This window comes from Bombyx mori, chromosome 20 (genome assembly GCF_030269925.1).
Source record: "Bombyx mori chromosome 20, ASM3026992v2".
Classification (NCBI taxonomy): domain Eukaryota; kingdom Metazoa; phylum Arthropoda; class Insecta; order Lepidoptera; family Bombycidae; genus Bombyx; species Bombyx mori.
Genome location: NC_085126.1, coordinates 2,410,116 through 2,425,357, shown reverse-complemented (window position 1 = coordinate 2,425,357; position 15,242 = coordinate 2,410,116). Strand labels below are relative to the sequence as shown.

Genomic DNA, 15,242 nt, shown 5'->3' with positions numbered 1-15,242 from the left:
TTAATCAACTGGGATGAAATTAAATAAGATGATATGGGATGAAATATAATCTTAGTAAAATGGTGGTAATTTACTGAGATTTTTTTGTGGACTTTTTGGAGGATCCCGAGAAGTTACGTCCAGCGGCTTTGTTTCATTGTCCCACATTTGTGCACTTTCACAGATATTAAACAGCTAATAAACCACCGTTATTACACATTTAAACCTGAAGAAAAACTAAATAGACAAAACAAAACAAATCACACAACTTCACTCCTCGCGTTCCCGCCATAAAGCCTCATAGTGTTCTTCGCGTCACGTATTGTCAGATTTGAAAGTTTTATAAAAGTAAATTATGTTCACTTTACAATTAGTAAGAGTGTACCCTGTCACCATAAGTGACGTTTAATTTAATTAAATTCTAACGTACTTCACCACAGGAGAAAACGGAAGAAATAGCCGTGAAGCAAGAAGCAGTCGACAGCACCGTGGACTCGGGCCTCGAGCTCATGAAGCACATCTCCGGAGACGAAGCCCTGCAGCTCAAGGACAAGCTGGACGCCCTGCAGCGCCGGTACAACGACCTCACCAGCCGCGGGGCCGACCTGCTCAGGGTGGCCTCCGAGACCCTGCCCCTCGTGCAGCAGTTCTACAACAGTCATGCCAAGTACGTCTTGCTTATCGACCTCAACACTGCGGATCCCGCGGCTAACTAGTCTAGTAACTGTAAGACTTAAATGACTAAAGGAAGAACTTCCACTGCGCAGGTGATATTGCTCGGTAGACCGACGGTCCTGGTGTTGTTGTTTGGAACTTGTATATAAGCAAGTGTTGTAGCGGCATAAACGATTCTAAGTAATTACATTATATTAGTTATTTAACACATTATAAATTATTTTTACGTTTTAAATATTTGGCGGTAAAAAGGTCTCGTGTCACAGACTATATTCTTTTTCCCACATCTCTTGCGTTCCGGCTTACGCATCAAAAAAAGGTACGTTCTTGAACGCCACACCACCCCCCTATTAAGCTTATCTTGAAAATTTCGTTAGTGAGATTCAGGCATCTGTCAAATATCTTACTAGGCAACTAGTAAATTTATCTCTCGCTTGGCTGTGAACAGAACTTAAAGGTCTCCGAACAAAACTTTTGGCCGATATCAATGCGATGCCTGATGCTATCTGCCTATTCATGTAAAGGGGGGTACCAGGGTATGACGTCTATTCTATGTATCAATAGATGTTTTCGGTGATCGGGGGATCAAAAAAGCTATGAAATTATTTAAGCTCAGCTGTAGTGACGCGAGCGACACCGTTCTTTGTGTTCAAACATGACATGCAATTTGTCGATGGATGCAAAAACTGACCTCTGTTCCGAAGAAGAGATATACCCATTGAACGGCTGTGAGGTTAAGTTACTCTCGAGTGGGTCAGCAATGCTGCAGCGTGTACATCATCAGCGTAACCCCAACTGCTCTAACTAGAGTGTCCGACTAAGAAAATGAAGGTCATTAATTCGTCTGCGCCACTACAGTCACTTACTATCATAATGATCTCCCGCTAGACTAACGGAATGGATGACGAGCGCGGAGACGTGCCTGCAGTCGGTGGAGCCCCGCGAGGAAGACATCCTGCGGCTGGAGGTGGAGCTGCAGGAGTTCAGGCCGGTGCTGGACACCATCAACTCCGTCGGACCGCAGCTCTGTCAGGTCAGTCTTCACATCATATTGACTTAACATTATAATAAACTAGCAACTCGCTTCGCTTCGGAAACATTAAAACACACTTGAAACAAAACAAAAAAAAATAAAAAAAAAATAAAAAAAATGTAGCCTATGTTCATCAGGGACAACACAGGGGGAAAAAGAATTTTTCAAATCGGTCTAGTAGTTTCGGAGCCTATTCGAAACAAACAAACAAACAAATCTTTCCTCTTTATAATATTAGTATAGACTAGTGAGCCGCCATCGCTTCGCTACGGAAACTGCAATTTTTTTTTTTTTTTTTTTTTTTATGATTGAAGGATTACTGGTGGCCCGGAGGCCTTTCCAGCTTCACCAGGACAGGTGGGCGAGCAAATGCTCAGCCAGGAGGGGTGGGATTTGCTAACAACTGCCCGAGCGCCTCCGAAGGAGACCTAACAACTCAAGAGCAGTTGCTTCGCGAATGAATCTACTACCGGATCGGAATCGCGACCCACTGAGAAGATCCGGCGAGAAACTCAGCGGGCTGATGCATGGGTTAGGCTGCACGTCGACCTCTTTCGTTCCTCTCGAGTTCGACGCGTACGGTTACCGGGGTTCCTCAGCCTGCTCCTAGTGTTAGAGCTGAAGGTATCTAATGCAAGAGTTATTGGATCTGATGGATCCGTAAGGACGTGTCTAGGGCGACGACGGTGACTTGCTCCTGCGTGATCAGGATTCGGGGAGTAGTCAGCGGCAGCAACGATAAGGCGATTATCATGACGCATAGCCTTATCGAAGTAACGTTCCGACACTGACTTCATGTGTTTGCGGATCGATTCGAGGCCCAGGTCGTCGTGTAGGTCGACGTTCCTCACGAACCACGGAGCCCCGACGGCTAACCTGCAAAAGCGGGATTGTAGGGATTGGAGGGTGTCTATGTGTGTGCGGGCCGCGTGAGCGAACACCACACTCGCGTAAGTCATGACGGGCCTTATGCAAGTTTTGTAAAGTGTCACCTTGTTCCGAAGGGACATTTTACTCCGCTTACAGATCATGGGATAGAGTCTGCCGAGAATAAATGCGGCACGATCGCGGACTGTTTTTATATGCGGGCGGAATGTCATGGATGCATCCAGGGTGACTCCCAGGTACTTGACCTTCCTAGCCCAGGGTATAGGTTGGCCGAAGAGGGTGATCGGGGGTGTGATATTTCTCCTCCTAATGCGGGAGGAAATAAGCGGTGAGTTTCCCCTTTGAAATAACACTGCTGTGCTTTTCGCTGGGTTGATGTCTATGCGCCATTTTCGGAACCACTGTCCGAGGGTTAACGCTGCACTCTGGAGCTTACTCGCGATTAGGGACTTGTTTCTACTTGAGTAGTAAACGGTTGTGTCGTCAGCGAATAAGGCTAGCTGAGTCGGCGGCGACCGGGGAATATCGTTAATAAATAAACTAAATAGGAGCGGAGAGAGAACGGAGCCTTGCGGGACTCCAGCCGTGAGTGGTCGCGGGGAGGAGCGGGTTCCCTCTACTCGATATCGAAAAGAGCGGTTAGACAAGAAGTCTCGTATGATGAGCACGAGACTATCCGGTACGCCCATGTTGAAAAGTTTGAAAATCAAACCGTTGTGCCAGACTTTGTCGAACGCTTTTGCGACGTCGAAGAAGAGGGCTCCCGTATAGATCGGTTTTGGTCGGTTAAGTCCTACAAGAATGTGCTCCGTGAGGCGGTGCACCTGTTGTACGCATGAGTGATTTGCACGGAATCCGAATTGTTCATCGATGAGAATGCCCTTTGATGAGACGAAGTCTCTGAGGCGTTTGTAGAGCAAACGCTCATACAGTTTGCCCAGAGACATGAGGAGGCTAATCGGGCGGTAACTCGTCGGATGATTTTTTGGTTTACCGGGTTTATGTATGCCGATAACGTCTGCTTCTTTCCACACCGCGGGAAAGATACAGTTCGCCATAGCGGCATTGAAAATAGATGCCAACATCACGATGAGTTGGATGGGTAGAAGTTTAATAACGCGGTTAGATATACCGTCGGAACCGGGAGCCTTGCGAGGACGTAGGTCTTTGATCAGGTCTTTAACTTCCATTGGGGTGACGGGTGGTAACGCATCCGAGGGTGGCAAGGAGGCTCTGCGTTCTACCTCACTGTCTACTAATTCTACATGAACAGGGTCCGCGGATTGAATGCTGGGCGTGCACTGGGTTTGCAATGTATCGGCCAGCAGCTCTGCTTTTTCGTCATCATCAAACGCCGCGAGTCGACCTGAGGGGCCTACGAGGGGGGGCATAGTTACAACCGTATCCGATTTGAGAGTACGAGCTAAACGGTAGTAAGACCTTTGAGAGGGCGCGAGTCCTTCTAAGAAATCAGACCACCTAGCATCTCGGATTTCGGCGATGCGAGACTTTACGTCGCGTTGTAGGGCACGCATTCGAATACGATTTTCCATGGTAGGATACCTATCGTAGGCGCGGATCGAAGCGTTCTTAGCTCTAAGGAGTTCCCTAATATCGTCGGGCAATTCGAAGCGGTGAAGGAAGTCCTCCGCTACAACTTGCTTCGATGACCTATCTAATGTCGAGGTAATGTGTGACGTTAGGATGTCTATGGCTTCAGCGGTATCCTGAAGAGACGGGGTAGAGTCCGGGCTAAACGGGAGCGATGGTGGATCAGATTCAGCCAGGCTGATGCCCAGCGTGTGCCAATCCACCACAGTCCTCGTGACGGGAACGGAATCGGGAGCGCGACCGAGTTTCATAACGACGGGACGGTGGTCTGAATCTAACTCTGAAACTACTTCGATCGAGTGTAAGCGCAGAGCTACGTTTTTTAATAACGCTATGTCGAGTATATCCGGGCGATGCGCGATATTTAGCGGGTAGTGAGTCGGGGTTAGCGGAGCGATGATATCGAAGGCGAGATCATCAACTAGCGCGTCGAGCCGCCTGCCATTAGGGGTTGTGGTGTGAGAATTCCACCTGATGTGTTTACAATTTAGGTCGCCCGCCAGAATGACAGAGCTTCCCATGCTGAGCAGCGCCTCGATATCACTGCTTAGAACAATCTTATCCGGTGGAAGATAAACGGACGCGATAACGATCGGCGCGTGTCCCGTCAGTGAGATTCGGCATACTGATGCTTCGATGTTAACGAGCGCGGGGGGATCGAGCGGGATGCAGTGCAAGGCTCTTCTGTAGTAGATGACGGTACCACCACCACGAGCAGTGAGCCTGTCGTTCCTAACCATGTTATAGTTCGCGATTTTAGGGTCGCGGCGCGCGGGCTTAAGTAGGAAACTGCAATTTATTATTGAATAGCTGACCCGGCAGACTTCGTAGTGCCTCAGTCGATAAATAAAAGACCTAAACTTTTGTATAAAATAAATTTAAAACAAACGAAAGGAATCCGTCCGACGGGGGACACATCAAAGGAAAAACAAAATTGTTATTTTTATTTAATTCCGAGCATTTTCATTCATTTATGTACCTTTTAAACCTTTTCTGGACTTTCACATATAACTCAAAACCAAAATTAGCCAAATCGGTCCAACCGTTCTCGAGTTTTAGCGAGACTAACGAACAGCAATTCATTTTTATATAATGATTTCTCCACTATTTCATGTATGTTATTATACATATAAACCTTCCTTTTCAATCACTCTATCTATTAAAAAAACCGTCAAAATCCGTTGCGTAGTTTTAAAGATTTAAGCATACATAGGGACAGAGAAAGCGACTTTGTTTTATACTATGTAGTGAAGAATTTCATTTGTATTTCGAATTTGTCGGTACTGGTATATGGCAAGTCTAGAGGGCTGGACGCCACCATCCTGACTACATTTCGCGATGCAGTTATTCGTCTGGGATAGGTGTCATTTCTACATAATATATAATTTTAATTAATTAATTAATAATGTCTTAATACAGCTAGTGCCTCAAGTCTAGAGTATTAAACGGTAGGCAGCGGCTTAGCTCTGCCCCTGGCATTGCTGAAGTCCATGGGCGACGGTAACCACTCACCATCAGGTGGGCCGTATGCTCGTCTGCCTACAAGGGCAATAAAAAAAAATAAAAAAAAGTCAGGGATAAAATGATCTGCAGATTACAGCCTAAAAATTCAAATAAACCGAGTTAATATGCTTAAATTACGTGAATGATTATTGAAACGCGAATGTGTTCACAGATATCGCCCGGAGAGGGCGCCACTCACATCGAAGGAATCGTGACCCGCGACAACAGGAGGTTCGACGCCATCGCCGAGCAGGTGCAGAGGAAGGCCGAGAGGCTGCTGCTCAGCAAGAAGGTGCCAGGATTCTTTGTTCTGACATGACAATAGCTTTATGCTGTTCTCAAATGGTCGTGTATATTAAATAAGCGAACTGAATTGTCAAATTCGGAATTATCGTTTAGAATCTTTAGTCTTTCTCGTTGGTGTAACAAGAGTACATGTGACTTCCAATATAGAATACAAAGAAATATACTTTATTTATTTACATAGAAATAAAAAAGATATTATGATATACTAGAATAATGAATTTATAATTATTTATAATATTGTATAATAAATAATTAAAATATATTATTAAAATGAGTCCCTTTAGGCAAGGTTCTGAAGATACTAGCAGCGTTCCCCCTTTGAATAGCTAGACTAATTCTTTGTTCGAAATAGTTGCCAGCTCTCGGTCTTCTGCACCCGACCCTTTTTCCATGGAATCAAACTCATACCGTACGGTCTCTTGCCATTGTCTCTTGCAAAAAAAATGTGTGCCTTATATACGAATGGGAGCGTAATACTATCGGGTGGTTCGTAGCGTTCCCTGGAGGTGGTGGGCGACATGGAGGAGCTGGTGGAGTGGCTGCGCGGCGTGGAGGCGCGCCTGCGGTCCGCCGCGCCGCCCTCGTGCGAGCCCGCCGCCGTGCGCGCGCAGCTGCGCGACCAGCGCCCGCTGCACGACGAGCTGGCGGCGCAGCGCGTGCGCTGTCGGGACCTGCTCGCACAGGCCAAGAAGGTACGCGCAAACACTATACCACACGACCAATACAAACCTACATCTGTACTTTATATAAGAGTCTTTATATAATAGAAATAGCAGACCCGGTCACACGTTGCTGTGGCTAAGGTTTTTGAAGTGAAACTTCCTTATCGGCGTTGGAAAAAAATTTACCGTCACATTTTTCGGTTACGCGTCACATTTTTCCGTTACGCGCCATCTTTTAATTAACGGCTGTATGTTCTGAAGTATGGATGCGCATTTGAGAAACCGACCTCATGTCTCAAGGTGGGTCACGGAATACATTTTGTAATTGCAATAATCCCAGGTAACCCACTTAATATCACGTGGACCGTGCTATTATTGTTATTACGTAAAATAATAGGAAGAAAAGTACCAGGGTATTATGATATCAAAGAGATGTATTATTATAACTTTACTCTGACGTACAGCCTTCTTTATTAATTAACGGCTGTATGTTCTGAAGTATGGATTCCGATTTGAGAAATTGACCTCATGTCTCCAGGTGGATTACGGAAATCATTTTGTAATTCCAATAATCTCAGGGAGCCCACTTAATAATATCACGTGGACCGTGCTATTTATTACTGTTATTACGTAAAATAATAGGAAGAAAAGTACCAGGGTATTATGATAGCAAAGAGATTTATTAATAATTAACGGCGGTATGTTCTGAAGCATGGTTTCGGATTTGAGAAATCGACCTCATGTCTCAAGGTGGGTCAAACTTCACGAACCTCAGGAACCCCATTTAACACCACGTGGACCGTGCTATTATTATTAATTTATAGGAAGAAAAGTACCAGGGTATTATGATATCAAAGAGATGTATTATTAAAATGCTGTAATAATCTTAGTAGCAAAAAGGTAAAGTGAAATAATTGTATTATTTGTATTCATGTCTATGATAATAAAATCCTTTTGTTTAAACTTTATCTAATTTAACTTTATTTAACCAATTTCTAGAAAGTTGCATGTAGATCATTTTTCGAAAAATAAGGCCATAAACAAGTTTCACTTCTTACGTGTGTACACTAGTACACGCACACATTTTTTGTTTCTAAATAACACGGCAATATGGCAATACCAAAAATTGACAAAGTAAGAACGATTGGATTTCACTGTATTGCGTTTACTACGAAATAAATTTTACTTATAGTTTAGCCTCAGCAACACGTGGTGTTTATGCCATTAAGTTGTAACTTATGTGAAACGTTGGTATTATTAACACAGCGCCATCTATGAGATATTAAAGTCGGAAAGTATTATAATTGTCTGTAAAAACTGATTTAAGGCGCCATTTGTTTTAGACTTTTGAAACTTAAAATTAATAACAAAAACCAACATAAGAAATCATTTTATTGTTAATTAATAAATATTGCGAACATTAATCGAAATAAAAACCATCCTATCTTTCAAGTTGAATCAAACTGCACAAGGTGTGCAAATTTAATTTAAAATCGGTTAAGTAGCTTAGGAGTCCATCGCGGACAAACAACTTGACACGTGATTTATATATATATTAAGATTATAGCGTCGACGTGGAGTAATGTTGGGTGGGAGTGCAAGTGCGAGTGCGTGCAGGTGGTGCGCGAGTGCGGGTCCGCGGAGGAGGCGGCGGGCGTGCGCGCGCGGAGCGAGGAGCTGCGCGAGGTGATGGAGGAGGTGGGGGCGCTGGCCGCCGCGCGCCTCGCCGCGCTCGAGCACGCGCTGCCGCTCGCCGAGCACTTCGCCGACACGCACCTCGGGTACGCACCTCCCTGCGCCCTACACTTCACCCGCATCAACTAAACACTTTCTATTATTAATTTAAAACGGCACACTAAAATACCCACTTTACGTAAAACACTATTAATGAGAACCACTGACATAATTCTCCTCATAAAGGCTTAATAAAAATACGAACACACTTCAAAGAGTAAGTCTATTATCACACACTAAAATAGCCTAGTTAGCAGAATAGTTTAATAAATACAAATTTAAATTTAGTACAAAATATTGCATTTCTAAAAATATAGTATCTTAGTCGATTTTTCGTATAAAACAAAAAGTAAAATGAACAACTCTGTCGCGCAGTCTCACGTCCTGGCTGGACGACATGGAGAGGCAGATCCACATGCTGGCCATGCCCGCGCTCAGACCCGAGCAGATCGCCCAGCAGCAGGACAAGAATGAGGTAAACAACACGATGCTGCGTGTACGCTGGAATAACAATTTTTTTTTTAAGTGATTTTATGACCAGTTTGCTTAGTGCGAGTTTTTTAACGTTCTCTATAGCGTAAAAGTGAACCCAATTTTGTATGCAGTTGGAACAGTGCCCCTAGCGGCAAACGTACGCAAATGATCCTATTCCATATAAATATGAGCTAGCATTTACGCTATCGAGAACGTTACAAAACTCGCACTAAGCACACTGGTAACTGAGACCTTTAGGCCAAGTCATATTTTAATTTTCAATCTTATTTTTATGAAAAATGATAATATGGAGTAAAATGAAATGAAGATGATTAATTTGAGACATTAATCAACTGAAATGAGATGAGATGATATGGGATGAAATATAATCTTAGTAAAATGGTGGTGATTTACTACTACAATACCGAAACGCATTACTGCTTCACGGCAGAAACAGGCAGAGCGGTGGTACCTACCCGTGCGGACTCACAAGAGGTCCTACCACCAGTAATACATTACTATTAAGCAAAGTGTCGCTCCTCTTCAGTAAGTATCTATATATGTGTGTGCATAATCAATGCTCGTGCAGATGCTGCAACAGTCCATAGCGGGGCACAAGCCGCTGGTGGACAAGCTGGTGAAGACGGGCGAGGCGCTGGCGCGGCTGTGCAGCGAGCTGGACGCCGCCAAGCTGCAGGACGTGCTGGAGGGAGACTGCGAGCGGTACAACGCGCTGCGGGCCGAGCTGCGGCTGCGGCAGCAGGAGCTCGAGCAGGTGCGCCGCCTAAACCCAACTAGGAAATAACCTTTTTCCTCCTTTTATCTGAACTATTTTATCTTCTATATAATAAATAATAGTTTAAAAAAATTAAAAAACACGCTTCATATAAAGTTCAACTAAAAAATTGAAAATAAATTTTAATAAATTTAAATTGAAAATAGTGTAAAAAAATGTATATTTTATTGTAAAAAAAAGCGTGGGGTGCTTTTGAAGATATTATTGAAATAATAATTTGTAGTTATAAACCATGCATCCGGTTGACTTGAAACTTGGTATAGTAACCGGCAAACTTCTTGAGCAAATGACCTTGACTGCGCAGAACCGAATTTTAGATCACTTTGGTGGTGAGAGTGAGGCGCGACGGCAGGGGAAATCGTATCGAGCGCGTTATTGGTAGATCAGTCGAACCTTGCGTCCCGCACCGCGCCCTCATTCCGCTTGCTCCCAAAAGTACGCTTGCGTACAGTGAAAAGTCTATCGTTATTAATCGTTAAGTTATTTGTTATAATTGCTTGTTGACTTTGTTGCCATTGCTATTTGTTGAATGTTTGTTGATTTTTTATAAAAAATACACTATGCCGCGACAAACTGGTGTAGTATACAAAAGAAAGGGTAGAAAAATTGTGTACGACGTATATTGCTTCATTATAAAACAGGGGAAGAATGATATGGAAAAAGTAAAACAGACTTCGGAAGTAACAAAAACATCAGTGAGTACTGTTAGATGCATTATTAACGAAGCTAAAGGCTCTGGCTTGCTCGCCGTGTTTCGGACTCCGGTTAAGAAAAGATCAGGGAAGAAGAAAGTTACCGGAATGGATAGTTTCGTTCAATCTGTAATAAAAAGATGTAATCATAATAACTACATAACAAGCAGCGAAACTCCGTACCGTAGAAAGGCTTCGAAAATTTTAAAGAAGATATACATTTTAATGGCTCGGAATGAAGTTTACGACGAATTATGAAAGAGCTAGGCTTCAGATGGAAAAAAAAAAACAGAAAATAACCGGAAGCCGGTAATTGAAAAATTTTACATTCGATTACTACGAATCGAATATCTTCAAAAATAATTAATTATAGACAAAAAAGAAGACCGAACCGACCGAGTTGTAAACTACACCGATGAGCCCTATGTTGACTCATCACGATGATAGCGACTCGGGTGATGAAAACAGTGATGATGATGATGGTCAAGATTATGATAACGAAAAAAAAATACAAATACCAGCTTCACTTCAACTGAACCAAGACCTGGCAACAGGTTTAGTTTTGATTTAATAGAAGGAATATCTATTTTAGCCCAAGATTGAATTATTACAATTATTAACCTATATTTTTTGTTGATGTTCCAATAAATATATAAATAAATGCATATGTTGATTTTAATAATTTAATTGCATTATGACGTAGAGTAAATAATGTTTTTGCACGTGAGTGTACCATGCGCGAACTTACCCCCACTACGTCAACAAATGCTCAAGAAGTTTGCCGGCTATTATATCCAAGTAGAAAATACACGTACTTAATAGATAGGCTCATATTTATATGAGTGCTGCACCCCCTAATAATAATCACAATAAATAATAATGTTAATTATTCAAATGCCCAGCGAAGCGGGCGAGTACGACTAGTATACTTATATAGTACTTTTGATTTCCGTGAGTTGTATACTTAATTAAAATTGGCTATATGGATAAATCGTCCGGGCCCATAATAAACATATTATGGGTGCGTTCCACTAAGCGCCCACAACGATCAAAATACTCCTTTAGTCGTTCCACATAACGACCGCGGTCGTTGTGGTCGCGGCGAAAACGTCACTTATGACGTCATGACTTACGCTCACGCGAAGCCCACGACGACCCATCTAAAAAGGTGGTCGAAGTGATCGTTGAGAAAATTAGCGGCGTTTTCAAAATTCAAAGCATCAAAAATGGCGACCGTTAAGCTTACTATACGTTATTTTATGCAGAAAGAGATACTATCTGGAGCATTATTGCGACCTTTTAGCAAATATCCAAGTGCCGAAAAGCCGCCGAAAAGACATTTTGATTACATTTGAACGTAAATTAATTAAATACACCACTAATATTAAATATAAAAGATTAAATTATAAATGTTTTCAATATGAATCGATTTAAACAATAATTAAATAAGTTTATTTTCTAGGCTTACAGATTATAACTTAACCTCTTAAAGCTTTTTATTAACTCGCCGTTTGTATTATTTACCTCCACGCTCAAAACGCTCTATAAATCCATTCCACTTGAGTTTACGACAGTAACGCTCACAAGCAAGTGGAACGGGAAAAATTGCGCTCGTGAGCGTGATCGTTGTGAACGCTTAGTGGAACGCACCATATATCTTTATCGATACCTGCACAGGCTCTCCAAGAATCGTCCCAGTTCTCGGACAAGCTGGAGGGGATGCTGCGGGCGCTGTCAGGCGCCGCCGACCAGCTGCAGCGCGCCGAGCCGGTCTCCGCTCACCCACCCAAGATCGAGTTAGTATTTGCTCCTATTTTATATGGCAACACTATCTAAGTACTCAAGGTATTTTTTCCTCCTACCTATGTTATAGTCTTCAGAGGCTATTTCAGCTTTTCCTTGATGTGTTTGATGAGCTTACGGTGCTCAAACCGGGAGTGTTGTTAACACTGGCTAGGCAAGAGCAGTGCTTCGCAGAATTTACCACCGGATCGGAAACGCGATCTACTGATATGATCCGGCGAGAAATTCTGTGTGTCTGTGGGTTAATTCACTCGTCGAGCTCTTCGTCGCAAGCGACGGGTTCGACGAGGACGGGACCAGTGCTTGTGGTACCTAAGACCACCGTTAATGGATGGACCGTGTTTAGGGCGACGTCGACTGTTTACCGTTTCATGGCGAGGTTCTTGCCCTGACTAATGCCTAAATTATAAAAGTATAGAGCGTATTCTAAAGTCTCGTTTCTATTCGAACAGAGACCAAATCGAAGAGAACGACGCTCTGGTGGAGGACCTGGACAAGCGCAAGGAGGCGTACAACGCCGTGCAGCGCGCCGCCTCCGACGTGTTCAGCAAGGCCAACAAGAGCGACCCCGCCGTGCGCGACATCCGGAACAAACTCGACAAGTTGAACAAGTAATGTCATTGTCGCGTTATTAAAGCTCCCGAAAAAATATCAACATGAGTATTAATAAGACTCTTAAAGGTTTTCTTACTGGTTATTGTTGCGTAGGTAAAAGTGTCGCTAGGCTAGAGTTTATTGAATCCATTATGTCGAAAATTGGTTGCGATCCAATCTAGAATACAACTTATTTTCAATATTTTATAGCATCTTATTGTATCGTCGTACGGTAACGTATATTGGGATCGCATCGCATAAAATAATACTTCCACTGTTTCAAAATCTTCTATTATAATAATAATTAATTAACAATTAACACTTTTATTACGTCTTGCTCATTTTTCAACCTTCTTCGCCATCTTCCAATTCTCTGTCATTCTATCTGTCATTCTCTTCTTCCTTTCTTTCCGTTTTCTCTCACTCCCTTTTCAACGCTCCGTTCTCCACTCTTTTCATACATTTCGTTCTTACCAATCCTATATCCTATAATATGGATTCAAATTAATTTAAAAATCTCCCCGGACGTTTGTTTTCCCTTGTCGTGTGGCCTTGTTTGTGTTTTGCCATCATCGATAAATACAGAAAAAGATTATACAGTAAGTTGAGCGTTGACTGACTGTGCGGGCGTCCGCAGACTGTGGGACGAGGTGCAGCGCTCGTCGGAGAAGCGGCGGCGCGGGCTGTCGGGCGCGCTGGGCGTGGCGCGCGAGTTCTGGGCGGCGCTGCGGGCCGTGTCCAGCACGCTGGCCGAGCTCGCCGACACGCTGGCCGCGCAGCCGCCGCCCGCCGCGCACCCGCCCGCCATCCAGCAGCAGCAGCTCGCGCTGCAGGAGATCCGCCACGAGATCGACCACACCAAGCCCGAGGTACTCACGCACCTTTCCGAACAAAACCTTAAGGATGTTCGATATCGATAGTTTACTTGTCTTATCGAAACTTACAGCAAAGTTTTAATACAGAAATATTTACTTCAAAAATAAATATTTTTTTATATAGTTAAACAAAAAGATTGCCACAAATCGGGCACACAATTTAATGTCAATTCGGAGCTAAAGTAACACAAAAATTACCAGGTGGAGAAAGTACGGAAGACCGGTTCCACTCTCATGTCTCTCTGCGGGGAACCCGACAAGCCAGAGGTCAAGAAACACATGGAGGACCTAGACAACGCATGGGACAACATCACAGCACTCTACGCCAGACGAGAGGAGAATCTCATCGATGCTATGGAAAAGGCGATGGAATTCCATGACACTTTGCAGGTACGGTAGCCCATCCTGTGGCTGCCAACGTCATGGGTGTAGTTTAAAACAAATTAATCATCATCATAATCGATTGCTCTTGGCAGAGCAGTCGTGGTCATGTGGAATTCTTGCTTATTAAAGCCTTGATGTTTTCCATAGTTTGCGAACCGAGGTCCGGCGCACACACTTGTTAAGTGGCGTTTCAGTAAGGTCTTTCACCTGATCAGTCCAACGCATGGGGGTTCGTCCACGAGATCTCTTACCATTGACATGATACCCTGAACATCAAGTTTCTCGATAGACTCTGCAAATTAATAATAATTCGTTATTGAAATAAACAGAATCTCCAAGACTTCCTGGACACGGCGGAAGACAAGTTTTCGCGCATGGGTCCGCTCGGCTCGGACATCGACGCCGTGAAGCGTCAGATCGCTCAGCTAGCCTCCTTCAAGCAGGAGGTCGACCCTCACATGGTGAAGGTCGAAGCTTTGAACAGGTACATTATGATTTTATTTCGTACGTAGACCATTTTTCTCTTTAGTTACAATGATAATTTTGTGGTGTAAATAATTATCAATAGTGCATTATAATAATTCGAGGCTTGAAAGGCCAACGTGACTAATCGACAATAACTGTTTTATAAATAAATGATAGGCAATAACCATATTCGATGCGCAAAAAAAATATATTTCTAAGTCTATTAAAATAATTTCAATCCTACAGCTAGATTCGTTAAAATAGAATTTTTCAACTTTAAATTAGTCTACTGTAAAGTTTACGCATAGTCGCTTAGTCACGTTTGCCTTTCAAGCGTCGAATTAAGTAAAGATAGTTTTTATCTTGATTAAATTTTGAAGTAATGAAAATGAATGCTGTCTAAATTCTAAAATCGTAAGAAAAACGAAAACCAAATTATGAAGATAAAAACCTTCCGGTGGTGGGGATGATTTTAAATGACAAGAAATGGATGGACGTAACAGCCTGTGACGTCACAGTTATACAGTGCGGGCGTGTCGGTACACTTAGCGTAATGCCGCCACTTTGCACCAACTCTTCCTTCATTAGTTCCTTTACATTTACATAGATAGACGATCCGTTGTTTTAACTTGTTACCAAAAACCACAAACATCATAGAGTGCCCACCACCACCTCCCAAATAGAGAGAGAGGTCAAAGTCGCAACATATTGTAATACAGCTATCCCACTCTAAACACCGGAAGGCGCTAATGCTTTGCAGCACAAATA

The 15,242-nt window shown here is 43.2% G+C and overlaps 1 protein-coding gene across 50 annotated transcripts in view; it reads left to right on the top strand.

Annotated features, from left to right (window-relative positions):
* LOC101742624 (dystonin) overlaps positions 1-15,242 on the top strand; it is a 357,476-nt gene that overhangs the window by 301,593 nt on the left and 40,641 nt on the right. For all 50 annotated transcript variants that reach the window (XM_062674251.1, XM_062674290.1, XM_038017952.2 and 47 more), the window contains 12 exons: positions 420-646; positions 1,543-1,687; positions 5,862-5,981; positions 6,490-6,687; positions 8,275-8,438; positions 8,767-8,866; positions 9,455-9,640; positions 12,031-12,149; positions 12,609-12,767; positions 13,388-13,619; positions 13,827-14,015; positions 14,339-14,493. In XM_062674251.1, coding sequence (XP_062530235.1) covers positions 420-646; positions 1,543-1,687; positions 5,862-5,981; positions 6,490-6,687; positions 8,275-8,438; positions 8,767-8,866; positions 9,455-9,640; positions 12,031-12,149; positions 12,609-12,767; positions 13,388-13,619; positions 13,827-14,015; positions 14,339-14,493 — 1,994 coding nt within the window. The remainder of the gene's footprint in view (positions 1-419; positions 647-1,542; positions 1,688-5,861; positions 5,982-6,489; positions 6,688-8,274; positions 8,439-8,766; positions 8,867-9,454; positions 9,641-12,030; positions 12,150-12,608; positions 12,768-13,387; positions 13,620-13,826; positions 14,016-14,338; positions 14,494-15,242) is intronic.